At 31.3% G+C, this 27,934-nt stretch overlaps 1 protein-coding gene across 5 annotated transcripts; it reads right to left on the reverse strand.

Annotated features, from left to right (window-relative positions):
* Positions 1 to 4,731: 4,731 nt before the first annotated feature.
* On the reverse strand, positions 4,732 to 27,844 carry LOC127698701 (AP-1 complex subunit sigma-2-like). 5 transcript variants are annotated; one of them, XM_052202329.1, is made up of 6 exons: positions 27,720 to 27,844; positions 25,207 to 25,385; positions 24,417 to 24,525; positions 22,844 to 22,981; positions 13,776 to 13,868; positions 4,732 to 5,400 (listed from the first exon to the last, which is right to left on the reverse strand). In XM_052202329.1, exons 1-5 carry the CDS (start codon positions 27,720 to 27,722, stop codon positions 13,818 to 13,820), a joined length of 480 nt encoding a protein of 159 aa, XP_052058289.1. In that variant the 5' UTR covers positions 27,723 to 27,844; the 3' UTR covers positions 4,732 to 5,400; positions 13,776 to 13,817. The 5 variants fall into 5 exon arrangements, with proteins under 5 accessions (XP_052058289.1, XP_052058288.1, XP_052058290.1 ...); XM_052202328.1 differs by lacking the exon at positions 13,776 to 13,868; XM_052202330.1 differs by lacking the exons at positions 4,732 to 5,400; positions 13,776 to 13,868 and adding an exon at positions 16,544 to 16,746.
* Positions 27,845 to 27,934: the final 90 nt, after the last annotated feature.

The raw sequence follows: 27,934 nt of genomic DNA on the forward strand, positions 1-27,934 counted from the left end.
TGGTCAATGTTAAGTTTTCATGGTTAAGTTTGTTTCTTCTATACCATAAGCAATAGGTGCACTATATCTAATGCATACATTGATTGTAAGGTGTACATGTCTGTCTAGCATAGTTCATCTGACCTTGACCTCATTTTCATGGTTCATTGGTCAATGTTAAGTTTTCTTGGTTAAGACTGTTTCTTAGAAACTATAAGCAATAGGTCAACTATGTTTAGTTTATTGAATGATTGTAAGGTGTACATGTATTTCTTGTTTGGTTTATCTGACCTTGACCTCATTTTCTTGGATCATGTTAAGTTTATGTGTTACTTGTAGTAAAGCTTTATGTTTAGGACTATCAACATAAAATCAATGGTTAGTAAAGAAGGCGAGACATTTCAGCGTGTGCACTCTTGTTCCATCATTTCATGTTCTCTGTTCATGGACTTTTTATTATCTTGTCTGAAATTATGTAGTCAATATCAACTCATTTCTTGCTGATCAGTAGATACAGGACTTGACTAAATATGTGTCATACAGGTGGAAGCAGGAAGGTCCTGTATCTAAACACAACAGTAGATAAGGACTTGACTAAATATGTGTCAATAAGGTGGAAGCAGGAAGGTCCTTTATCTAAACACAACAGTTTGTTGCTGCATGTAATTGATTTAGGTAACATGTATACTGAAGCATAACTGATCATTCCCTTTCATTGAAAAAACTGTGTATTTATGATGGAATGATATACCTTAATAACATAGTGATTTTGGTGCAGAGTATGTTAAAAGTGCAAAATTAGGCCACAAAATGTATTATACAAGCTCATCTTCAATCTCATACACAACTTGAACAAATTGGGAGAGCACATACATGCAAATTTGTATAATTCTATAGCTTATACATGTAGTACATTTGATGTGAACTTTATCTAAAGTAAATTATTAGTATCCTACACCTCGTCAATACTGTTTACTTATAATTTGGCATTGCAAAAGGTCATGCGTTTCTCAGACTGTTTTGTTTATGACGTCTTTACACTTAATTCGTTGTATGTGTTCTGATTCTTTAGTCTGGGAGAACATGATTTATTTATTAGTTGTAATTGGCTTTGAACTAGCTTTCAGCAATTATGAGTACTCTAATTTTGGTGCTTTGTGTATACAGTTTAAATGTTAGTTGTTTTTTTGGCCTCTAACCAATATTTTGAGTTATGATTTTTAGTTTGTTCCTATGTTGTGCTGTTACACCACTGTCCCAGGTTAGGGGGAGGGTTGAGCACTCACAAACATGTTTAATTCCGCCTCATGCTTTATGTGCCTCTCCAAAGTCAGGAGCCTGTAGTTACGTGGTTGTTGATGGTTCACGTCTGTCGTATTTGTTTTTTGTTAAATGTTTTTTTATAAATTAGGCGATTAGTTTTCTTGTTTGAATTGTTTCACAATTTTCATGTTTGGGCCTTTTAAAGCCAAATTTATGGTAATGGGAGTTTTCTCATTAGTGAAAGCCGTAAGGTTGCCTATAATTGCTTACACTCACTTCATTTGAACCATTGATTTTATGTTGAAAGTCTTAAAGAGAGAGGTTTTACTACAAGTATCACATATACTTAACATTTTTAAAGATCCATGACAATGAGATCAAGGTAAGATAAATCCTGTCAGACAGAGAAGTACATCTTACAATTATTCCATACACCAAATATAGTTGACCTATTGCTTATGGTAATTGAAAATAAATGGGGAATGTGTCCATGGGACACAGATGATGCCCCCACTTGCATATCATATAAAGTTATAAAGGGACATAACTGACGAACGATAAAAGTAACGCTACCCAAATTTGTACTTGAACTGAGTTTTGTGGTAATAAGTATTGTGTATAAGTTTCATAACATTTGGTTGAGGCAAACTTAAGTTAGAGAATAGAAATGAATAAACTGCTTTACTGAGCGCAGCTAGATACGCCCGCAGATGTCCAACCCTGAACAGTTGGGGCAAAAATGGACACAATATTCAAGCTTGATACAGGTCTGATTTTTGGATTGTAATTAAATATTTGATATATTATAGGTTTCTGAATAAATGTAGTCAAAGAACTTGAAATTGGTTATATGAAAGATTTCTTGCTGTTGTGCAATACACTGTGCTGATGCGCAATACTCAGTAAATCTGTTGTCAGACTATAAACAAATAAAATCTTATAACATGGAAACGTAAAATGGAAAATTTATAAAAATCAAAAGGGAGCTTCCAAAAATAGATATAAACAATTTACCAAAGTTTCATAAAAAATGCTGAAAGCATTTTTGAGTTATTGTCGTAAACGGGCGTATAAAAATTCAGCAATTTTTCCTTTGTAAAGGGGCATAACTCTAGAACGGTTAAAGTGACACCACCAAAATTCAAACTTGATCTGTATTTTGTGGTAATAAGCATTGTGTATAAGTTTCATAACATTTGGTTAAGGCTAACTTAAGTTAAAGAACGGAAATGAAAAATTCAGCAATTTTTCCATTTGTAAAGGGGCATAACTCTAGAATGGTTAACATGACGCCACCAAAATTCAAACTAGATCTATGTGTTGTGGTAATAAGCATTGTGTATAAGTTTAATAACATTTAGTTTAGGCAAACTAAAGTTAGAGAACTGAACCCAACTATGGGACTTACATACGGACGGACATACAACTGTAAAACTTAATGCCCCCTCCGCTACAGCGGGGGCATAAAAAGACCTAAACACAAAATCTGAACATTAACCAATGAACCATGACAATGAGGTCAAGGTCAGATTATACCAACTAGTCTGACATGTACATCTTACAATCATTCCAAACAACAATTATAGTTGACCTATTGCTTATAGTACTTGAAAAACAGACCTAAACACTAAAACTTACCATTGACCAATGAACTATGAAAATGAGGTCAAGGTCACATGAAACCTGCCAGACTGACATGTACCCCTTACAATCATTCCATACATCAAATATAGTTGACCTTTAGCTTATAGTTCTTGAACAACAGCCCAAAACACAAAAAATTAACATTAACCGATGAGCCATGAAAAATTGGAGTCAAGGTCAGATGAAACTTGCCAGACTGACATGTACTCGTTATAGTCATTCCATACAACACATATAGTTGACCTACTGCTTATTGTATCTGAGAACCTGACCTAATCACGTAACTTTTACCTTGATCACTCATCCATGAAATGAGGTTGAGGTCAGTTGAACCCTGTCTGACGGACATGTAGACGTTGCAAGGAACCCATATATCAAATATAGTTAACCTATTACTCATAAGTGAGAAATTCACATGACAAAATAACTAATTTTTTTTCAAGCAGTCACTGAACCATGAAAATAAGGTCAAGGACAATGGACATATGACAGACAGAAACTGCAAAACATAAGGTACCGGTATCTGCATACAAGGTATGAAGCATCCTGGTCTTCAACCTTTTGAAATATAAAGCTTTATATAGTTTACGTCACCGCTGCTGCTGGATAGTAATGCCTATGTCTCGCATACTGCGACAAAGCTGAGACAAAAAACCAAAGAAGTAAACTTATATCAGTTACATTTTGAAAATAAGTCTGGTCAAGTTTTTGATTCAAATTAATCTAGTAATACTATGACAACACAACAGTAGAACTAATATTTCAATCAGGCTGTTGGTGTTCTCTTTCTAATTGTTTCATATTGTGTTATTCCTGAGCCTTTAACAGCTTACTTATAATATGGTTTGGGTTTTGCTCACTGTTGAAGGCAATACATTGACCTATAGTTGTTTACATCCTTGGCCTTAAGTCTTTGGTAGATAGTTGTCTCATTGGCAACCTTACCCCATTTCATTATTGTTTTGTATATTACTGGATGCTAAATGCTTGTAAACTGGAAGCCTGTTTCAAAAAGATTTGGCTATTACATTTCAAGTAGTCATCAGGAGTCTAGTTCCAAAGGAATACATATGATTGTTTTCAACAGGGCTACCTTAAATATTTATCAAATACCTTCACAAGGTTGAATACTAATGCAACTTCTTCAAGACATTGTTGTTGTTTATTAATAGTTTATTGATGTTATAGAAATATATAATCTTATTGTATATCATTGTAATAAAAATCAACATTGACTAGAATTACAATTATTTGATTCGAATATTCATACAACCTTAAAAATAAAACCTTTTAATCATTCAACAATCAAAATTTAATACCTCTCACTGAAAATCATAGATAAGGCAGCAGGTGCAGAAAGGGCATTATTTGGCACATTAAAAGAACTTTCAAATTCTAAAACTATCATGAATATTCTAATAGACCACAAATATGAACTATTCAAATTATTTATTTTAGACATAAATTTGTCAGCTGGAAATATGGATTGCATTTTTTAAGAGTGATGTTGTCATTGTAAATTGTCTGTAACGATTCTACCTACACTTGATATTTATGAAAAGAAATTTTGAATCTCTGAAGTTTCATCATCATCGTTCACTTATTGTGACATCACAAGATTCATGACTAAGGGATCCAAGCTGCTTTAAACTTGAGAAAGTCTGGAATTTTATTTCATGTTGTATATTAAAGGTCTGGAATTTTATTTCATGTTGTATATTAAAGGTCTGATATCTGAAAACATAATTGAAAAAACTCTCTGAAAAAACTTAAATTTAAGTGGTTACTTTTTAAAAAGTGAATGTCATGCTTTAAACTAAATTAATTCTGTTTTGTTTTGTTATGTTTTTTTTTTGGTATTCAAGTTTATTAAGCACTGGTTTTGGTAACCAGTTATATACCAAAATAGTATAATAATATGATAAATAATGCTCTTATTGCACCTTTTTTTTATTCATGGGAAAATTTATTCAATCATATGTAAATATATTTAAACTTGGATAAATTAATATAAGACAGTAATAACCGGTAATCCAGATTTTTTTTATAAAACTGAAATCATTAGAAATTTATACTACATTCTTGAAACTGTTCTTTATTTTGGATTTTAAACCAAATGTTTTTTTTTTCTTTCAAACACTCTATATAACCATGTGAATACAACAGTATTGTTTGCACAAATTGCAAACTTTATACCTTTAATAGCATAATGTATGTGTTTAATCTGTCACTTTTTCAAATATATATACATTGAAAATGTAACCATTTTTTAAAAATTTTAAATGTACCCTACATCAACAAATGCTAAAATCAAAGCTGTCAAAAGACAGACATAAAAAATACTGAGTTATCAAAAATAAGTTTTGATATGTTAAGTAATAAAGCCAGATTCACATTATAAATCAGTGTAAATGCTGCACTGCTTATCCAATCTTCTGTCTCTAGGACTTCCTCCTATTAGCTCCCGGTAATAAATCCTAACTCCTCCAGCAATCCTCGGGGCTCTTCAGACTCCTGTAAAACACAAATACATGTATACTACAACATATGTTTATGCACTGTATGAAAAGACAATACATTAAAACATCGCAATAAAAAAAAAACATTCTGTGCCAACTTTTTTTTAGCTAAATCATTTGTAAAATTCATGAATGGATAGTAAGTGCTTCAGTCATTTATCCTCACTCTCCTGAGGTTCATTGCAGCAATGGATACAGAAATTTTGATGCATTAACGAAAGATCCCTTGTTTTGGACATCATTTATGAGGACTGACAGTGCAGCACAGTATCTTAAAACAGATGTGTGTATTTTTCAACTCTGATTGATTCATGTTAGCTATAATTATGTTAGGTGATGTAAAATTTAAGTTAAAAATATTTTGAAAAGGACAGGGTGCGAAAAGGGCCTTAGGGAGCTACCATTTGATTTTTATGGGGGGCTAGGATAAAATTTGAAAAAAAAAGCAGGACAGGAGTTTTGAGTAAAAAAAAAAGGCAGGATGACAATTTATGTAAAAAAAAAAGTCAGGATAAACTAATAAAAAAAAAGCAGGACCGAATAGAGTGAAAAACAAGAGGCTCTCAAGAGCCTGAATCGCTCACCTGTATTTCAGAGGAGAAGATTTTAAATGTTAGCAAACTTGATGAACAAATTGTGTAAAATTGTCTTTAAAGGGCAATAACTCCTTAAGGGGTCAATTGACAATTTTGGTCATATTAACTTTTTTGTAGATCTTACTTTGCTGAACATTATTGCTGCTTACAGTTTATATATATCTATAATAATATTCAAAATAATAACAAATAAATGTGGATAGTGTCCACATGTGGACACAGATGATGCCCCCGCTTGCATATCATATAGTTATAAAGGGACATAACTGAAGAACGGTAAAAGTGACGCTACCCAAATTTGAACTTGATCTGAGTTTTGTGGTAATAAGCATTGTGTGTAAGTCTCATAACATTTGGTTGAGGCTAACTTAAGTAGAGAACAGAAACTAAAAATTCATCAATTTTTCTATTTGTAAACACGCATAACTCTAGAACGGTTGTGTATAAGTTTTACAACATTTGGTTGAGACAAACTAAAAAATTCAGCAATTTTTATGTTTATAAAGGGACATAACTCTAGAATGGTAAAAGTGTTGCCACCTAATTTCTTACTTAATCTGTATTATGTAGTAATAAGCATTGTGTATAAGTTTCATAACATTTGGTTGAGGCAAACTCAAGTTAGAGAACTGAAACAAAAAAATTGTACTTGATCCTTACTGAGTTTTGTGGTAATGAATATTGTGTTTAGGTTTCATAATGTTTGGCTGGGGAAAACTTCAGTTACAGAATGGAAACTAAAAAATTTTGCAATCTTTCTATTTATAAAGGGGCATAACTCAATAATGGTTAAAGTGACACTACCCAAATTCAACTTGATCTGTGTTTTATCAGTGGAAGTCAAAATTAAACATTGCATTGTATAAAGCAATGATTGTAGTTGATTCAACTATAATCATGGTCAAAGGAAGATAACTCCAATTTTAAAAATATATTATATAAACTTGATATTTAGAAGAAAATAAAATTTTTGCAATTTTTCCTTTTATAAAGGGGCATAACTCTAGATCGGTTAAAGTGACACCACCAAAATTCAAACTTGATCTGTGTTTTGTGGTAATAAGCATTGTGTATAAGTTTCATAACATTTGGTTGAGGCAAACTTAAGTTAGAGAACGGAAACTAAATATTTTGCAACATTTCCTTTTATAAAGGGGCATAACTCTAGATCGGTTAAAGTGACGCCACCAAAATTCAAACTTGATCTGTGTTTTGTGGTAATAAGCATTGTGTATAAGTTTCATAACATTTGGTTGAGGCAAACTGAAGTTAGAGAACGGAAACCAATTTCGGGACGTACGTACGTACAGACGGACAAGGGTAAAACTTAATGCCCCCTCCGCTATGGCGGGGGCATAAAAAATGCAAAATTTTGTTAAAACTACCAATTCGGTGGCAGCAACCCAACAATGGGTTGTTCGATTCATCTGATAATTTCAGGGCCGATAGATCTTGACCAATTGAACAATTTTACCCCATGTCAGATTTGCTCTAAAAGCTTTAGTTTTTGAGATATAAGCCAAAAACTGCATTTGACCCCTATGTTCTATATTTAGCCATGGCGGCCATGTTTGTCGATGGATCAAAACTTCTGATACAATTTATAAACTACATACCCTAAGGAACATTTAGTTAAAGTTTGAAGGTATTTGGCCCAGTAGTTTCAGAGGAGAAGATTTTTTAAATAGTTTACGACGACAGACGACAACAGACAACGACGACGGACGCCAAGTGATGGCATAAGCTCACATGGGGCCCTTTAGGCCCCGGTGAGCTAATAAAAAGGTAGGACAGAGATTACAACTAAACAAAAATGCAGGGCAAAATTTTCATCCTAGCCCCCCCATAAAAATCAAATGGTAGCTCCCTTATTTGGCCATTTTTTTTACTTAAATTTGAACTTTATGTTTGTTCTAAAGATGAAGTCGAACAAAAATGAAAATAAATGTTTATAGTGTCCACATGTGGACACAGATGATGCCCCCGCTTGCATATCATATAGTTATAAAGGGACATAACTGAAGAACGGTTAAAGTGACGCTACCCAAATTCAACTTGATCTGTGTTTTATCAGTGGAAGTCAAAATTAAACATTGCATTGCATAAAGCATTGATTGTAGTTGATTCAACTATAAATCATGGACAAAGGAAAATAACTCCAATTTTAATAAAATGCTTCGCTGGGCGCAGCTTGATACGACCGCAGAGGTCGAACCCTGAACAGTTGGGGCAAGTATGGACACAACATTCAAGCTTGATACAGCTCTGAATTTGGATTGTGATTAAATATTTGACACAGCATAGGTTTCTCACACAGAATGAAAGTGGTCTAAGAACTTAAAAATTTTTAATTTACCTATTCAAACCATATCATTATTATTTGCTTTTATATATAAATCAGAAATAACCAATTTAAAATGGAAAATTTTAAAGAAAAAAAAGGAGAAAAAAATCCCCCCCCCCCCAATTTTTTGAACCCCCTTATGATTCATCACCCCCAAACTCAATCCCAGCTTTCCCTTTGTGGTATGGTATCTTGGTTTAGATTCAGCATATCAAAGTACCCCAAGAATTCAATTTTTGTTAAAATCAAACTAAGTTTAATTTTGGACCCTTTGGACTTTAATGTAGACCAATTTAAAAAACGGGACCCAAAATTAAAAATCTAAATACAGGGTTAGATTTGGCATATCAAAGAACCCCAATAATTCAATTTTTGATGAAATCAAACAAAGTTTAATTTTGGACCCTTTTGAGTCGAGTTTTGACCTCAATATGAACCAATTTGATAGCAGGGTCCACAAATAAAAAATCTAAATACATGGTTAGATTCAGCATATCAAAGAACCCCAAATATTCAATTTTTGTTGAAATCAAACAAAGTTTAATTTTGGAACCCAATTTGGACCAACTTGAAAACAGGGCCAAAAATCAAAAATCTAAATACATGTTTAGATTCAGCATATCAAAGAACCCCATATATTCAATTTTTGTTAAAATCAAACAAAGTTTAATTTTGGACCCTTTGGACCTTAATGTAGACCAATTTGAAAACTGGATCCAAAATTAAAAATCTAAATACACGGTTAGATTCGGCATAACAAATAAATAAATGTGGTCAAAGATTTTACAAATCTAATGCGCCATACTGTGCAATTAAAGATTACTTCTTGAAATTTTTCAATATTTGAAATTTGAAAAAAAAATAATATTTGAAGAATAATTCTTTTTAATTTCTGAAATCTGAAATGAGAAAAAATTGACCCCCACAATTTCTTTTTACCCCCCCCCCCCTTTTTTCCCCCAAACCATAATTACCCATTTAAATTTACCATAGTGCTAACTTAATCTATTTTATAATAGAATTTAAAATATAGTGTCAAATCTTTCATATGGATTTTTTTGTAAAAAAAAAAGATGCAACATTTGCAGATATTTTTACTGGTCTTCCTTTATAAATATGCATTTCTTTAAACATAATTTAAAAGCAGTGTAAGGGAAGTAACCAAAACGTTGTATTTGGATTACATCCCTTACACTGTTTTAAATTATCTTAATTGTTCATTAACCATTACTTTATACATAATTTAAAAGCAGTGTAAGGGAGATAATTTCAATGATGTATTTGATTTATCTCCCTTACACTGCTTTAAATTATGTTTTGTACTAAAGTATTTGTCCATTAACCAGGACAACCTTGTTTTTCCCCCTTTTTTGCCCCTAATTCTTAAACGGTTTGAGCCATAACCCCCCAAAGCAAATCCTAACCATCCCTTTGTGGTATGGAAACTTGTAGTATAATTTCAGAGAGATCCATACACCGTTCCACAGTTATTGTCTGGAAACTAGAAAATGCTTATTTGTGGCCCCTTTTTGGCCCCTAATTCCTTAACTGTTGGTACCATAACCCCCAAAATCAATCCCCACCTTCCTTTTGTTGTATTGAACCTTATGGTAAAATTTCATAGAGATCCATTCACTTAAACTAAAGTTAGAGTGCGAAAACTAATGCGTCTTCGGACGACGACGCCAACGTCATACCAATATCGACCACAAAATTTTTTTTGCGGTCATATAAAAATTACTTGATATTTAGAAGAAAATAAAAATTTTGCAATTTTTCCAATTCAAAAGGGGCATCACTCTAGAACAGTTAAAGTGACGCCACCAAAATTCAACCTTGATCTGTGTTTTGTGGTAATAAGCATTGTATATAAGTTTCATAACATTTGGTTGAGGCAAACTAAAGTTAGAGAACGGAAACAATAAATTCATCAATTTTCCATTTGTAAAGGGGCATAACTCTAGAACGGTTAAAGTGACACCACCAAAATTCAAACTTGATCTGTGTTTTGTGGTATAAAGCATTGTGTATAAGTTTCATAACATTTGGTTGAGGCAAACTAAAGTTAGAGAACGGAAACGAAAAATTCAGCAATTTTTCCATTTGTAAAGGGGCATAACTCTAGAACCATTAAAGTGATGCCACCAAAATTCAAACTTGATCTGTGTTTTGTGGTAATAAGCATTGTATATAAGTTTCATAACATTTGCTTGAGGCAAACTAAAGTTAGAGAACGGAAACCAATTTTGGGACGTACGTACGTACGTACGTTCCGTTTGTACGTACAGACAGACAAGGGTAAAACTTAATGCCCCCTCCACTACGGCGGGGGCATAAAAATTAAACTATGATCAATAAAATTTCATTGAGAAGGCCCTTCCATGCATTTATGTGAAAAATTCATAGTTTTTTGTCTATTTTCATCTAGGTTTTGGACAAGCAATCAAGGACCACATGCACGAGGGTCGTAATGGGGGTACATGCATGACGGATAACCGTAAAAATTCTTGCCAAATGATGTTAACGTTAATTTTTGGTGCATGACGATAAAATGTACACTTTCTTTTAAACGATAAAAAAATTGACTGATTTTGACGCATCACGCTAAATTTTTTCCAAAAATAACGGTGACGATAATTATTTGAGACCTCTGAAGAATCAAGATAAGGATATTTTGACGAATCACGGTAACATTTTAACCAATTTGACGCTAACAGTAACCGAAAAATGACCGTTTGACGCCTGACGGTAAAGGGCATTCCTACCCTCATGCAAGTAACAACTAAATAATTTATCATGATGTATGTCGATATGAACAACACCTGTCATCTAAATATTGATTTGGTATTTTTATGTGTTTAATTTTTTTCTGACTTACAAATATGTTGAAAATATACAAGTTTTATCATTTTTTGTAAAAGTATCAAGTTTATGCTATCTTTTGACCGCCAGATCTAGGAAAATATTCATAACATTTTAAATTCCTTATTCTTTACACTTTGTACATACATATCAATTATATCTACAGAAAAATAACCTAGTTTTGTAGTACTTAAATTTCTATGCCAAAAATGCACTAAGCGCACCTTCTCTTTTCACATTACTAAGGTAGCAAACAAAGTTAACCTTAAATACCTCTTATTTTTTTTATTCTGCGTCTTAGATAGTAAGGGGCATTATGTTTTCTGGACTGTTTCTGTTAATCTGACCATTCATCAGTTCTTCATTCCAAAACAGGTTCAAGTTTTGGTCCATGGAGTTGTGGTCACATCAACTTGAAACTTATCAACCATATTTTATATGATTTGAACTTAACAAAAATAAATGCCAAATTAGGGGTTTGACCATGATTTACTGATCTGGTTAAAAATTAGTTTTACGGTATTAAACATGGATGTTGTGGTCACTTCAACTTGAACCTTGGTACACATGTTCATTATGATATGAACCTTTTAAAATTATGCCAAATTAGGCTTTTGACCCAGATTTTGAAGTTGAATGAACATGAGAATGTGATGGTGTAAGCTGGGCATGGTGTCCTAAAGACATATTCTTGTTTATGCTGCTTTTGGTTATACAGTTCACCAAATGTTTATCCTGATTTTGCTCCCATAGGACGATTTAATTCAAAATTTCACTCTTTTTGATTTTTTGTACAAGTGACTTATGAACTATGAAATATTTTAAACCCAATACTGTGGATCTATTTATTTTAGACGTATCAATTTTTTTGGGTTGAGGAAAAACTTTTTTTCATGGATTTTTGATTTTGTGGTTTTGCAAAAGTTTGTATACAAGCCTATAGACAATTATACCTCCGTGTGGTGAATCACCATCGATGTGTTTACTTTCCTTAGAGCCTTCTTAAGTGGATACCTTGGTATGCAGGGTTGTCAATTAATAATAATGCCATAAAATACCTATATATGATAAAAACATTGCAAAGGGACTGCACTTTTATTAAACTTGGTCACCATATTTTGCTTGCCAGGACAATTTTCATTATTACTGAAGTACAAAGCTTTGTACATTAAATTTTGACGTCACAATGTGTTTTGCTCTGTGTGAGAGAAATATTGAGAAGTGAAAGTAGAGAGTTATAAATAGATCAGATAAATATAGAAATATAAACTTTGTTAAAAGTCAATTTGTTCTACAGGCTTGGGAATGTTGTCCATTAGATACAAAGCCTTTAGAACTTTGTCTTGCATCATAAAACAAAAGAACTCAAATTGAATTTTTAACTTTATTTTTCCATATTCATCTTCACATGGCACCAACAATCAATCAATCCAATTAACATACATAGCATAATTAAGTTTAGTTTGCTTGTTTGCTAGATGGTCCATAGACTTCATTTGTTTACTAAGTATTGAACAGTAACAATTGTTACTGTTAGCCAATCAATTCATGTGACATGTACCAAAGGGTGACTAAAAATCCTGTTTGACCAGTGTGTATCCAAACCCAGAAAACCTGGTTTGTCTATTGTGTATATTCACTCCATAAGACTATTGAAACACAATCTTTGAACTTGAAATTATACAACATTTACAACCATTTTAGCCATTAAACTAAAATAAAACCTTTTTGAAATTTAATACTGTATGCATCTTTTGATATCATCATCTTCTTATATACCTTCAAAAATGGTGATTAGGACAACTTTCCTGTTAGATTGAAATCCAAGATGGCTGACACCTGCTCAAAAAAATCTTTTTTTTAAACCAAACTGATTTGATGTTGAACATGGAACTTTGTGGTATTTCTATATTGGAAAAAAGTATGCTTGCACTAAATTTTAAATTCTTTATATCAATGGAAATATAACTATTTATATATAATTCTTATGATAATACTGTGCAAAGCATGCATGATTTCTAGTAATTAAAGCAAAAAAGTTCTATATCAAACTACAAGGTGCTACAAAGCAGCAAAAACAGAACTTTCAATATGTCATGTACAGAACCATGGATAAAACCACTCAATTCAGAACTAGAGCACAAGTTGTGCAACCTAGACCTTTCATGCAAATAAAATTATAAAACAGTATTTTCGTTTAAAAGAGCATGCTTTTGCTTGAATTTGCTATTTGCTTAGAATATTAACCTTCTAGTATTTCTTAAAATGTCTTGGTGATAGAAACTGGTGTTGTTTTTCAGAGCTGCTATAAATAGGAAACTAATTTCTTCTATTTTACCATGTTGAAAAAAGACTGTGTAGTGAGTCTTTTACTATTTTCCATTCTTTAGTACAGACTCACACAAACAAACAGTAAAATTGTAAAAGCAAGTTTGGTTACACAGGTGAAGGATCAAACCTCATCCAAAATCAAGTTCATTAGCATATATAAAAGAGATCTTAAATGTTTAATTATCAAAACCAAAGTAGTCAAGCTACATTAAACCGAATCCCTTTTAGTCAACATACCAAATAATGTGAAAATACATCCATGCTTTTCCAATTATTATTTCAAATCGGGAGTGTTTTGGTTATGGAAGCTGATTCATAATTCATCCACACCTACAATTAATGCATAGACTGAGGTTACCATGCTTACACTAGTACCAAATTAATTTTATATTGAATTTATTTCTAAGATTTATGCAAGACCTGTTATCCAGAAGATTTATGCTCACAAAATTTCGGGGAAATTTTTCTTGCCAACATTTTTTTATTAGTAGTTTACAACACCCATTAAACATATTTTGAGAAAAAAATATCTGGATATGATTTTACTTTTTCAAATATCAAGTTATTCTTTCTATTGCATTTTTTTTACCCCATATTCAAGAAGTGTGTCATAAAATACATGATAAACTAAACAAAAACATATCTCTAAAAAGTAATAGAAAATTTGAAAGGTACTTGAAATAAATATCAAATACACTTCCAAAAATTAGTCTTTGCATATTAAATTCTTAGAAAGAAATACACTTTAGCTATTAACTAAGTCACCAAACCTGATGTATCATTGCTTTTCAGTGCATGTGTATTACACTATGAGACATGTTAAAAAGTGCATTGGTGTACATAAAAGTGTCAGATGCAAGTGTGCAGTTGTCATCACGGAATTTTTAGTCTTATTTTTCTTTTCTTATTACAAGAAAATAAAAACAGATTTAGTATTGGTTGCTTTAATTACCTTCTGTGGATTCATTATATTCGTGGGTACCACTTTTTGTGTGGATTGAGGGAAAGTTGCATTTTTGTGAATACTTGATTTCATAGTTTTCACAAATTCTGCACTCATTCCTAGAAGATATTAGTATTTTGTGAAATAATGAATTCTTTTTCACCTATATAATACCTACCAAAATTAGTACCTCACAAATAATAATGGATCCACATTATTTCATCATGTCGAGGACAAAATAAACACAGAATTCATTTTATGCTGATGTTGTATTTTATTATGAGATTCAAATGAACAAAGCACTTATGTATATAATAACTATGTAAAAAAGGAATGTAGTAAAATACCATTTAAAGTATCATGGATTTCTTATGAAAACTTTGTAAGCAATTTTCTATAATGAGTAAATATGCCTTCCCTTTCTTATTTGTTTGCAAAAAAATCTTCATATCATAATCTTAATAACTATTGAAATAAAATTTGCACGTAGAAATAAGACAATATAAACATAACCTCCCATTCTTTTTCATACTAACTTCTACAATAATTAAAAAAGGAGGAGTTTAATGAAAAATACAATCTTTCCAAAGATTTCCAATATGATTCCTAAACGACGCATAAATATTGCATTGATATACATGTAAAAAATCTCCCTTAGTTTTATAAATTCTCTACAAACAACGTATAAATTGTCATGGGAAAGCTAGGAGAAATCTTAACGTGTTAAAAGTCATGAAATAATATAAGCAAAACAAAAAGCAAGTTTTGGCAATTATGTTTTGCGAGTTTATGATGATTAAAAAAATAAAATGCTCCGCTGGGCGCAGCTTGATACAACCGCAGAGGTCGAACCCTGAACAGTTGGGGCAAGTATAGACACAACATTCAAGCTTGATACAGCACTGAATTTGGATTGTGATTAAATATTTGACACAGCATAGGTTTCTGACACAGAATGAATGTGGTCTAAGAACTTAAAAAAAATTTTAATTTACCTATTCAAACCATATCAATATTATTTGCTTTTATATATAAATCAGAAATAACCAACTTAAAATGGAAAATTTTAAAGAAAAAAAATGGAAAAAAAAATCCCCCCCCCCAAATTTTTTGAACCCCTTTATGATTCATCACCCACAAACTCAATCTCAGCCTTCCCTTTGTGGTATGGTACCTTGCAGTACAATTTCATAGAGATCCATACACTTGAACTTAAGTTATTGTCTGGAAACTAGAAAAATGCTTGTTTTTTTACCCCTTTTTCATTTTTTTTTGGCCCCATATTCCTAAACATTTAGGGCAATTACCCCCAAACTCAAACCCAGCTTTCCCTTTGTGATATGGAACCTTGTAGTACAATTTCATAAAGATCCATACACTTACACACAAGTTATTGTCCTGAAACTAGAAAAATGCTTGTTTTTTGCCCCTTTTTGGCCCCTCATTTCTAAAATTTTGAGGCAATTACCCCCCAAAATCAATCCCAGCCTTCCCTTTGTGGTATGGTACCTTGCAGTATAATTTCAGAGAGATCCATACACTTGAACACAAGTTATTGTCTGGAAACTAGAAAAATGCTTATTTTTGGCCCCTAATTCCTTAACTGTTGGTACCATAACCCCCAAAATCAATCCCAACCTTCCTTTTGTGGTATTGAACCTTATGGTAAAATTTTATAGAGATCCATTCACTTAAACTAAAGTTAGAGTGCGAAAACCAATGTGTCTTCGGACGACAACGACGACGACGCCAAAGTCATACCAATATACGACCACAAAAAAATTTTTTTGCGGTCGTATAAAAATATTATCAAAACTGATTAGACTAGTGAAGAAGCAAAATAAAAAAAGAAGCAAGTTCTACACTGAAAAGTGAGGATGAACTGGCTTTTACAGTATGGCCTCATTAATTTCAATCTTATTTCTTGAAATTTTGAAAAGGGAAAAATAATTTTTGCCCTGAAAACCATTCTTACAACATTTACATATCAAAACTTTCATCATAGGTGAGAAAGAGCAAACATTTCCAAATATTCCATTACAAAGTATTGTCATTTTTTCAAAAATTTGATGCATTCATAGCAAAAATTCCTATAGATAATATAAATAAATATTGGTCCACTTTTCTGTGCAAAAAAAATAAATTATAACATTGTTGATCCCTCTTTTCAGTTAGATAGCACAACATTCGTCACTTCCATTCTTGCAGACAAAAATATCAATTTAGCTTCATAACTAATGATGGGCCTAAATCAATGTATCCATTCTGGAGTAAAAATATAAAAACAAAACCTAAATCAATGTATCTACACAAAAAGATAATAATCCAACCAAATACTTATTTCTACAAATAAATTTTAGTTGCTGAATAACACTAATAAATAATATAAGTTGCAAGCAGATAAAAAAATGTACTGGAATTAAGAATTGACCTATTGTAGAATTTCTCAATCTTCCTTCATGATTCTTTTCTCTGTCTTTTATTTAAATATGTAATGCAGGATGATAACAGACTATGTATTCCTAAACTTCATCATTTTGTATACAAAGAACATTTTATAAACATCATTGCACACAATACATAAGAGTATATAAATGTTAATTTTGTCAGTTGAATGTTATGGTAAAAAGGTTGTTGCCATGGAAATGCAGGATTTGAAAGGGAAGGACATCACCAACTCTACACATGCAGTCCATCAACCTAGACCATGGTCTTCAAAAAATCCTTGTGGAGTCTCCTCCTATCAAATGAAAAAAGGAGGAAATGTTAAGTTTCAAATTCAAAAGTAAAAGTGACAACATCAATTCACAACATCTAAAGTTACTAAAATAAGCTGTTGCAATTTCTTTTTTTTTCTATTTAGAAAAAAAAAAATATACATGAAAATTCTCTTTAAAGTTGCTATAAAATAGAAGAACAATTTACCTGTACTGTTTTATACAATAATTTGGATAATTTAATTCTTAATTGTATAATTCATACCAATTAAGACATATTGCAACAGCTAAATTCATAACTTTTCTGTTATCAAAAAAAAAAATATAAAAATGGACATTTTTGTTGTTGTTATATTTCTTTATTTTCTTTCCTCCTCTTTTCTATTTTTGCTGACAAATAATGTTAATCACACATATCAGATATTGACTTAGCTTTGAGCTCTAACCAAGTCCTTTCAAATTCAACAGAAGTCTACCTATCCCAATAGGACATTTTAGTCAGTCTACGGTTATTAAGAATCTGTTTTCAGGCTAAAAGAAATTGTTTAAAAACTGAAAAGTTGACCTGACAGTCTAATGTCACTCAGCATATCGTAAGTCCAGTTCAAAAGTCGCTGAAATATTTTATTGAGTCTACATTCCCTTGAACAAAATACTGTAAATCTTTTGTAATATTTCTAAAATATTTATATGTTGAAGACCATCATGATCACACTGAAAATTTGTGTATGGAAAGAGCTTTAGATTTTTTAGGTACAGTTTGGTACAGATATCCCCCCATCAATAAGAAATAAAAAATGTATTTACAAACAAAAAAAACAGTGCAACAAGCTTCTATTGCATTTTCTTCCATAAATAAAGTGAGACATGTATTTGCACATAGATTTCAAATATAACATATTTTAACAGAAAATTAAAAGAAATATATTTGATTATTGTTTCAAAATTACTTTTTATCAGTAAGGTAACTGGTTACTGAAGTATTAACTGTATTTACTTTTTTTTCAAATGAATCGCAAGAGTTCTTTTCTAGTCTTCTTTACTAACCAATTATTGAAGTACAGCGTATATCACTTCAATCAAATTACATATACATTGCCATTAAAAGTAAGTTCTACTTAAACCAAGTAATTGGTTAATTATATAACTTTCTTGAACGAACCCAAATTCATATTCTAGTACACTGATTTTAAAAATTACTAAAAAAATCAGCATTCATGATTTTTTTCAAGTGCTTTACTCATGCATATATAAAAATTTAAACAAAAAAGTACAAAAAAAACAAATTCTGTGTGTATAAAGCCAGGGACTAAAGTAAAAGGAAGGAAACATGCACTCTGTTTGTGATTTCAAAAATCTGGAGGTTTTTTTTCTGTTTTTTTGCAATTTTTAAATTCATTTTACTGTGGATTCATTACAAATCATGGGGTACTTTTTTTGTGTGGATTTCTTGGCTAAAGGTAAACTACAAATTCAATAAAATAAAAGTTTTCTATAGCCTGGAAAATTGAAGCCACAAAAATAAATGAATACACAGTAGAATTGAACTTAATTCATGGATAAATACATTTGACAATAATTGTTAGTGTACCAAGGACTCTGTCCCAACATGTCATATTGTACTGTAAGTAGTGTAATAAGCAACATCATGTAAAACATTCATACAAAAGAAAATATTCACACAATGTTTTTGTTTTAAGTTTTAATTTTTGACTCAACAAGTTACTGTCACATCATTTTTCTAGTCCACATAAGGAATGAATTTTATTGAAAATTTGATTTACCCATGGAAGGCACTTTCACAATTATTACTCGTGGAACTACTAATTTTTGTTGTTTTGTGCTTTATGATAACAATGAGATTAAATATGCAGCAAAATATATAGAATTGTAATTGACTTACTCTTTATAAAGTTAAAAAGAAAAAGAATTAAAGGTGGGTGGACACAAAAACTTAAAGATGATAGATTTTAGCTAAAAAGATTTATTGTGAGTGTACAGAATTATCCAGTTAAACTATTTATGTACACATTTATGCGAAAGTTCTTTTCCTCGAGCAATACAAAGAATCTTTGATTTGTGGTTAATAAGACCAAACTTTTAAAGCCAGTCCATTTTTGTGAAAATAAATGTAAAAGTCAAAAAGTTAGCAAATTTTAAAAACATAAGATAGATATTTACAAACACACAAGCAACAAATCAAAGATGTAGATCCCCAATGGATGCTCAGAATCTACCTTTACACATGTATGAAACCCACTGTTTCCAGAAAAACAAATGTTGCCATTCCCCAAAAAAATAATTTAAAAAAATAACTAATGGAATCAAAATTGGGACTTCATGTGTGTTAATAAATGAGAGTAATATTTTGATACAGCTACCCACAATAACTTTTTCATAGTGCCTTCCCTAGGTACTTTCACATGCTTTGATAAAACATGCTTTATCTTTTTGAAACATACATACATTTAAAAATTGCTTAAAAATATGTATATATATGTAAAGGACACTGAAAATCATTTTCTTTTGTATAAATAGTTGCCATGGGATAAAAACATAATGCTGGCATTTTGCAAACAATAGCAATGCAGACTAAGAACGCCAATTTTAAGCTTGTTGTAAGGCATTCTAGGAAGATGATAACAATCTGAAATTATGCATGTTAAAACCGAACTACTGAAACAAACCCTCATATAATCATTATAATTTATAAATAGAATCATGTGCAAAACAGTGTAGCCGAGACCATTGATTGGCGCGCTAAAATATCCCATTGACTGGGTCAGATTAGGTGAACGTTCGTCTGTAACGCCCACAACTCACGACGTATTTATTATAAACATTTAAACTGTGGGGTTGCCAAAGGGTCTCAGTATGTATACGAACTACAGTGCACAGTATATTATATACATATTTTATTTGCGATCATAAAATGAACGAAGTCGTCCATTACTATGTAACTTGGGTCGATTAAAAAAAAAAGCTGAATATGTTTCTGTTGCCAAGGGTTTTTCACAAGTATAGTAGTTAGCAGAAAAGATCACCAAACTATACATTTTACCTTATTAAAAACGTAAATGCAAATTTCACAAGGCTTGATCCAAATAGCCTTTTTACTGTCTAATAACTTGCAAGTACGAAAAAGACAGGAAAGAAGTATGTTTTGTCTATATGTTTTGTGTTTGCACACTTTTTAAAGTTGATCATGCATTCGTTCTAAAATAAAATGTTGACCAGATAAAAGTTTAAAGATGACATAATTGGACAACCGCAATTGTTAAATCGCTTTGACGTCCGAAAAAAAGATAATAATCAACACATCCATTGTAACTTTTAAAGCCAGTTAAATCCTTTTTTGCTGAAAGAACGTCCGATATCATAAAAATCATTATCAAAACACAACAAAAACACAAGTAAAGAACGTTTAAGTATTCAACATAAATCAAAACACAAAGGTTATTCCTGATTAGTTTTTTGAATTATAATATTTAGGCGTTGAGACCCTTTGGTGACCCCACAGTTTAAATGTCTATAATAAATACGTCGTGAGTTGTGGGCGTTACAGACGAACGTTCACCTAATCTGACCCAGTCAATGGGATATTTTAGCGCGCCAATCAATGGTCTCGGCTACACTGTTTTGCACATGATTCTACATTCTCTGCTACGATCTTTTCAAGGTCATTTTGTATCTAACCTACATCTTACATACCTGTAGTATATTTGATTAGAACTAGATGTGGCAACTGTGATCTTGGTATATGCAAGACTATTTCATTTTCTACCTCAACTCATGTTGTCTATAGAAATTTAGTTTTAAACTATCCAATTAAAAAAACACCAAGTAAAAGGATATTTAATCCTGACAAGCAGACATAGGAATAAAATTGATCAGATCCTTTCTTTAATAAAAAAAAAAGTGCAAAAATATAAAAATCATGAACAACAACAACATTCATTGACAGGGATGAAGAGAGATTAAAAGCCAGAAAAATCTCCTTTAGAGCTTTAAGTACAGACAGAAAAATACAGAGTCCACAAAACCAGATCACCATTCTGAATACAACATGCAAGATTTATTTTCATGATCAAAATTCTGTGATAGTACTTACTCCCCTTTAATCATCCAATAATATGACATTAGTATATAATCTAACATTTATTAACTTCAGCAACCCAATGGGGCAATTATGTCAGACAATTTAAGGTTTGGAAAATGTTTGGATGTTTTCTGAGTTACCTTAATATTTTCTATGAAAGAAGGTTCATCCCTGTCACCTGAGCATTTTTTGTATAAATTTAAGGCTATTGGTTCAAATAATTTTTAATGTTATCAAAATAGTTTTTAATCGACTTTTCCCAGAGACAATGACCTTTGGCTCAGACAATTAGAATTATGGTTCTTCCTCTCACCACTTCAATTAATTTTAGCCTGTGTAATGCCATGCTACTGTATACAAATCTGTAAGTATTCTGAGCCATGTCACCTTGATCTTTTGACACCAAAATGTAAGTAGCAGGAAAATAACTAATTTCCCAAGTCTCAGAACGATTCCACAATAGCAGGTGCACAATTTCAATATGTTCACAATCTTTCTGTGAAATCTTGGTTGAAAACTGTAGGAATGGAAAACTTGTACACCCTCTTTCATAAACTTTGATGAATAATGGCTAAGTTCCAAAGTCTGCAAAAATGAGAAAAATTTCTCAGGCAATTCCATAATAGCAGGTGCACTATTTCAACATTTGTGCAATCTTCCTGTGAAGTTTTAGAGATCTGATCACACAAAACTGGTACCCTTTTTCATAAATTTTGCTGATAAAAACAAAAATCCCAAGTCTAGAAAAATTCCTCAAACAATTCAAATAATAGCATGTGCATAACTTCAACATATGTGCAATCATCCAGTGAAGTTTCAAGGATCTGGGTAGAAAACTGTAGGAGGAGCTGATTACACAAACTAGGTACCCACTATTAACCATCTGCCCTACATCACCATACTTTAAGACGGTTTTTGACTTATCCCAACCCGGTCAAACAAGTTTCATCCTATTTAAATTATTGAATGCTTTTTTCAATTGGATCCTATTCAGAGCTAAAAATTCTTGCTTCAAAAAAAGTAAATATCTGCTTTCTCCTTTTATTATTTTTTCTAAGTAGTTCATTTTACACTGATCAATGTTTTGGTGAACAAAATGTACAGAATTCTGATCATGACAGTAATAAATTGAAATGTCTACCAGATCATCTTCCTAGAATAGCCTTAGACCAGTCCATATTCTCTGAGAGCTTCATCAAAAGCTTCCTCCTTCAAATAAAGTATTAAAGCAAAACGCATAAAAAATTGCAAAATAAATGAAAGCAAACTATTTCATCTTAATCCTAAATTTTCACTGAACTGCAAGTACCAGTTAGTAGATGGTGTCTAATTTTTAAACACTGAACTTTATTGTTTCACTACACCAAACTAATAACTTCAGTTACTATGTTATTTTTAAAACCTCTAAAAAACAGATTTATAAAACATAATACTAAACAAACCACACTTCAACCTATTTTCACAAACAAAACCAGTTGAAACCATACATTCAACCTCCTGAAAATCTGTAACAATAACATGCATGATCTATAGCCCTATATCTTACCTCTTGCAACAGATCTTGGGCTGCAATAGCTTTCAGAACATTCTTCTTACTGGTTTCTTGAACCTCTCCACCCAATAATAACTCATCTAACATGAAGTAGGCTTTCTCAAAATTAAATATTATGTCTAATTCACATACCTAAAATCAGAATTAACAGAAATCATCAAGTTTTTTTTAAAGAACTTATAAGTGATTATTTGTATCTGGCTGAGTCATTTTAAAATTCACACCTTATAAAACAGTTTAATGTTTCTGGTGAATATCTTTAACTTTTTACATTCTCACTGCTTTAAAAATTACCTCACTGTAAATCTGATAAATCAAGAACATCCCTATTTTAGGATACATGATTAAAGAGACAGTCAGTTAAATGATAAATAATTTCAAAATAATTCTTTATGATTTGCATAACTAGGAATCCTTGACTATGATTGGTTAAAAGTGCTTCGGATGGTGATTTGTTTTGGCAGTTTATTTTTTGCAAGACCATGTTCATATGACTACTTATGTAACCAATAATAAAAACAACATGGAAGCTTGAATTTACAAAAAAATGAAATTCTAATTTCATATCAAGGTGATATGCAAGTCTAAATAATGATGAATTATGCTTAATAATTGTATCAAATTTTACTTCATCCGAAGAAGATTCAGTGTCACTTAAAACTTATTCTCCGAAAATTTAAATATTGATTCATACAATTAACATGGTAGTCAATGACTCCAGCCATTCTGATTGACTAAAATATTATACCTTCTGGTATGTTAACATGGCACTGGCATAAAAATAATAATACATAAACTCTTATGTACATTTTCAAGCTGCCCTTATCATTATAACTTGACAGTGATATTGCTAACATAAATCTTCCATTTTCTTACTTAATTTCAATCTTTCCTAACATATCCCTTATCTGTTCTTTAAATGTTATTTAAGTATGACAGTGCTTTATACAAGACTATTTTTGAAGTATTTTTCATTTCAAAAAGGTATAACTAAAATAAAAATTATCGAACAGCACTTTTTTGTTCACCAATCATACATATATTGTTTGTAGTATAAATCATATAAATTTCAATGAAACCCATAAAAACTGTACACATGAGAGTACTAATGTTACAATGTCAGACAGACATACAAATGTACATTTACAGATGGAGGAGTTACAATTAGGAATATTAACTGTAAATTAAAATGTTAATGAAAATATTCAACATAGTCTTTACCTCATCAAGGGACTCTACCGTACTACAGATTCACCAGGCGTTGTTTCACTTTCGTTTGTAATTTATGAAGTCTTTTATAGTTTCATTTTATTATTTAGTTGCTGTCTATTTGAAGTTTAACCCACATATTCCTTTTAAAATGTATAATTAGTATGTACTTTTTTTTGTAAGCATACTAATTAAGAATGCACAAATTTTGCTTCTATGCATATTAAATTTCTTAATGGTATCATTCAGCGCATACAGAAGTCTTTTTCTTGAAATAACTATTGGACTCTTTCCCTCTTCCATTAATCTCTTTTCATTTGTTTCTTTAAAGATTACAGCAAAAGAACAAAGCACTTACACTTCCAAAATATTTATCTAACAATTCTACATATCTGTGTATAATCTCCAAAGCTAACAATTCATTGTCATCGTTTTCTATTGCACAGCAAAAATATAAACTAGCATATCTGAAATAAAAGATTGTCTTAAAACATGGCAACATTGAATGGTGTAAATTTATCTGTAGGAATCCTTTACTATTTTAAGCAGATAATGGTATGTTGCATTTGAATTGTGATATACATTACATTAATGAAAATAACACCTTATAAATTTCTTTGTTAATAATACATGTAATATACATCTAAAGTACATGCAGTTATTAATTCACAAATGAAATAACATTGATGAGCTTGCAAGTCTCAAAAATGTAAAAATGTAAAATAATTTTAGGTGGAACTATTATTTTTTTTTACAATAAGTAGAAAAGATGTACAGCAGCTACAGAAATAACTTTATAATCTCAGTTTGCCTGAGTTTGGGGCTTTTGTGACAAAAATTTCATGCATATTCATGACGAGAGGAGCTTTTGTAAACTATCCGTGTGATTCTTGGCATTCAAAGGATATCATACATGTTCTCTAACAGAATTAGTCAAATCAAAATCATGTTATAGTATATGGTAAACTACACATGATGACAAATAATCCCACAATGTATTGTGCCCATACCTGTGGAATATGACAAGATGGGTCTTCCCACAAAGTGAATAGCCTTGAAAAAGTAAAATGTATTGTGATCTTCTGTCTGATATAAGGAAAGCAATGCTGTTTATTTTTTAGACTTGTGTGACTTCCCTCCGTTCTCACCTTTTGTAAACAATTTTTAGATCTTTCCATTCCAAGAAACTACACATTTTAGGTTTTCTGGAAAGCACCAATGCCACTAATTCTCTTGTGATTTTCTTTTTCAGTTTATCTGGATGAGCTTCATACCATTTCTGAAGCCGCAATTTTCCTTGGCGACTAAACAAAAGCATAAATTGCATCTGTAAAATAAATAAGATCATATAAATTTCATATTTTTTTATAACTGACACCATGTACATTTAATTTTCAACCAAGAAAATCACTATTTCTTTTATGTCATCTAATAATCTGTGTAATGATGAATGGTAACTTATATTAATTTCTTTATAATATATCACCGCTGCCACCAATGTTATAATTGTTGCCTTTATTTGGACAACAATAGTTTTTAGATAAATTGAATAATTGAATAAATACCTTTGCCAGTATTTTCTTACAAAATAATAACTAAACTATCTTCATGGAATAGAAATTATATTATTATTAGATCATTACAATAAATATGTTCTTAACGGTTTTCTGTTTTATGTCAAGTATTTACCTATAGGTATTCGTGATGCTCAGTTCAATTTCAAATCATAATCATGTTTACAATGGGAAATACCCTTTTTATAAGCCAAATCACACAACGTTGCGTGCAAAAAAATAGGTTGCTAAAGTTCAAGGTTAATCATGTAAATCACTGTCAATAGGTACATAAATATTGGATTAAGAAATAATTCATGGGAGGGGTAAAATACGAATATAAATGCCCAACCCATGGTTAACTGAAAACAAATCTATGGCTGCCATGAATTATTTCGATTCTAATAGCACAAATTCGGTAATTTTGTTAACCGTGAAAGCCCTATACACAGGATACTGTTTTGGCTGTTCCGTTTTACCCCCATATGATAATATTAGTAATATCATATTATTCAATAATAATTTTTTCAAAAATCACATTTTTCACCTAAATACGTAATATGTAATTTTATTGCATTCTGAGGCGTACAAGAAGTTTTAAAACGCCCGGTGTTTACATTTGATGCCGGAAGCATACATATGACTTCACCTTGTTGTTGCCATGCAAAGACAATAACATCATTTCGCAGAATTTTCCTTTTATGAAATTTTACACCGAAAAATAAATTGAAATGGACTGATTTGTTTATTTTGCTTTAGAAAAGAGATAATTATATCGTATCTGAATCTTGACCTACAAACATGTACGTAAACTGTGGGTTTTGATGTTGCAAATTGAGAATACCTGGTAGTATAAATAAGTTGGACATAACGAGGAACAGTCAGTTTTGTGTATTTATGCGCTTGTGCAAAAAGTAGATATACAGTGATTATACTGGTTGACGATATATAGGTCATCATATTAGAATTATATTTAAAGCAAGCACGGTTTCATCTGTCTTGACACCGATTTAGCAATATAAAGCATGTAAATAGAAGTAACTGAAGAAAAGTTGGATTAATAACAAGCTAGAAAACAAAGATGTTATTCAAATGCAATATGTGGGTGGAATTTCGTAACGCAAAATCGGCAACAGTCAAATTTGCCAGGAACGACAAACAGCAGTAAATTTGAAAGTATCTGACTCAATTTGCATTTCACCCGATGAAAATGTCTGTGATAACTGAAAGGTGTTTCTTTATACAATAACAGACGTGTTATTTCAACACAATTCATGACAGGAGGAGATAACTCTGTCAGAATTCCCATAACAACAGTATGCCTGTTTTTTTCTGTAATAACTTGTTTAAATCAATATTATCATCTAATAGATAAATATTTTTCTTGAATACTTTTGTTTTAGTGTTTCCGGGTTAGAAATTAGAGAAAAGATTGAAATACAAATACATATGTTTTATGCATGGTTTATCTGACTACATGTATATTTTTGACGAATTAAATATCAAATTTTCTCATTGGTCAATAATAGAAATCTTATTTAAACACGATAAATGAACATGATGAAAAGGTGCGCGAAAGCATATAAGACACGAATCGATAACAGTCTCCGAATTTGGATATTTTCTCAAAAATTGGCGTTTTCTGTTGAAAAAAAAGATTGTTTCAAAGACAAATTTAGGAAGTACACTACATTTATATGTCATACCACAAATATTTCCGACTTTGTATGGTTTCAGAGGAGTTGCGGCTCAATGAAACCGGTCACTTCCTTTAGTAGTATAGATTACCCCTTATAAGTTATATATTATTCTAGCCTCTAGGGGAGGTAATTTTACAGAGGAATTCAGAGGAATTCTTCATTCTATCAGTGATGTACTTCTATACAGACAATAGACCCCACTTTTATAAAAAGCATGTTCTATGATATTCTATGATATTCTCTGGTTGTTGTGTGGTTTTGTAATTGTTAATCGTTCTGAACTTCTGCGGTGTAAACAGACATTCTCATGATTCTGTATTATTTTTTTGGACACATTTCTGATTGATTGGACTGAAATAATGTTTATATCGTGTCCCATGAAAGTCAAAGTATTAATCAAATAAATACCATATTGGAAATATTTTCATAAACTCTGTACGGTGCAAAGGTTCACAGCATTGCAAAGGTAAAGATTGTAACGCTGTAAATGACTACGCCTGCCTGTGAAAACGTCATGTACACTTCCGGCATATTATTTAGGGTATAGCTTATAACCCAAAGGTAAGTTTTATTCTGTATATTCAGCCATGCAGCAGTATTAGGCAACATTCAGACTATATTGT

The sequence above is a fragment of the Mytilus californianus genome, unplaced genomic scaffold (genome assembly GCF_021869535.1).
Source record: "Mytilus californianus isolate M0D057914Y unplaced genomic scaffold, xbMytCali1.0.p SCAF_4, whole genome shotgun sequence".
Classification (NCBI taxonomy): domain Eukaryota; kingdom Metazoa; phylum Mollusca; class Bivalvia; order Mytilida; family Mytilidae; genus Mytilus; species Mytilus californianus.

Coding starts and splice junctions, on each gene's coding strand:
- LOC127698701 (XM_052202328.1), bottom strand. Junction 24,526..25,206: donor CTAAAAATTGTTTACAAAAG/GTGAGAACGGAG, acceptor CTTTTATTTCAG/ATATGCTAGTTTATATTTTT. Junction 22,982..24,416: donor TAGATAAATATTTTGGAAGT/GTAAGTGCTTTG, acceptor TTCTGATTTTAG/GTATGTGAATTAGACATAAT.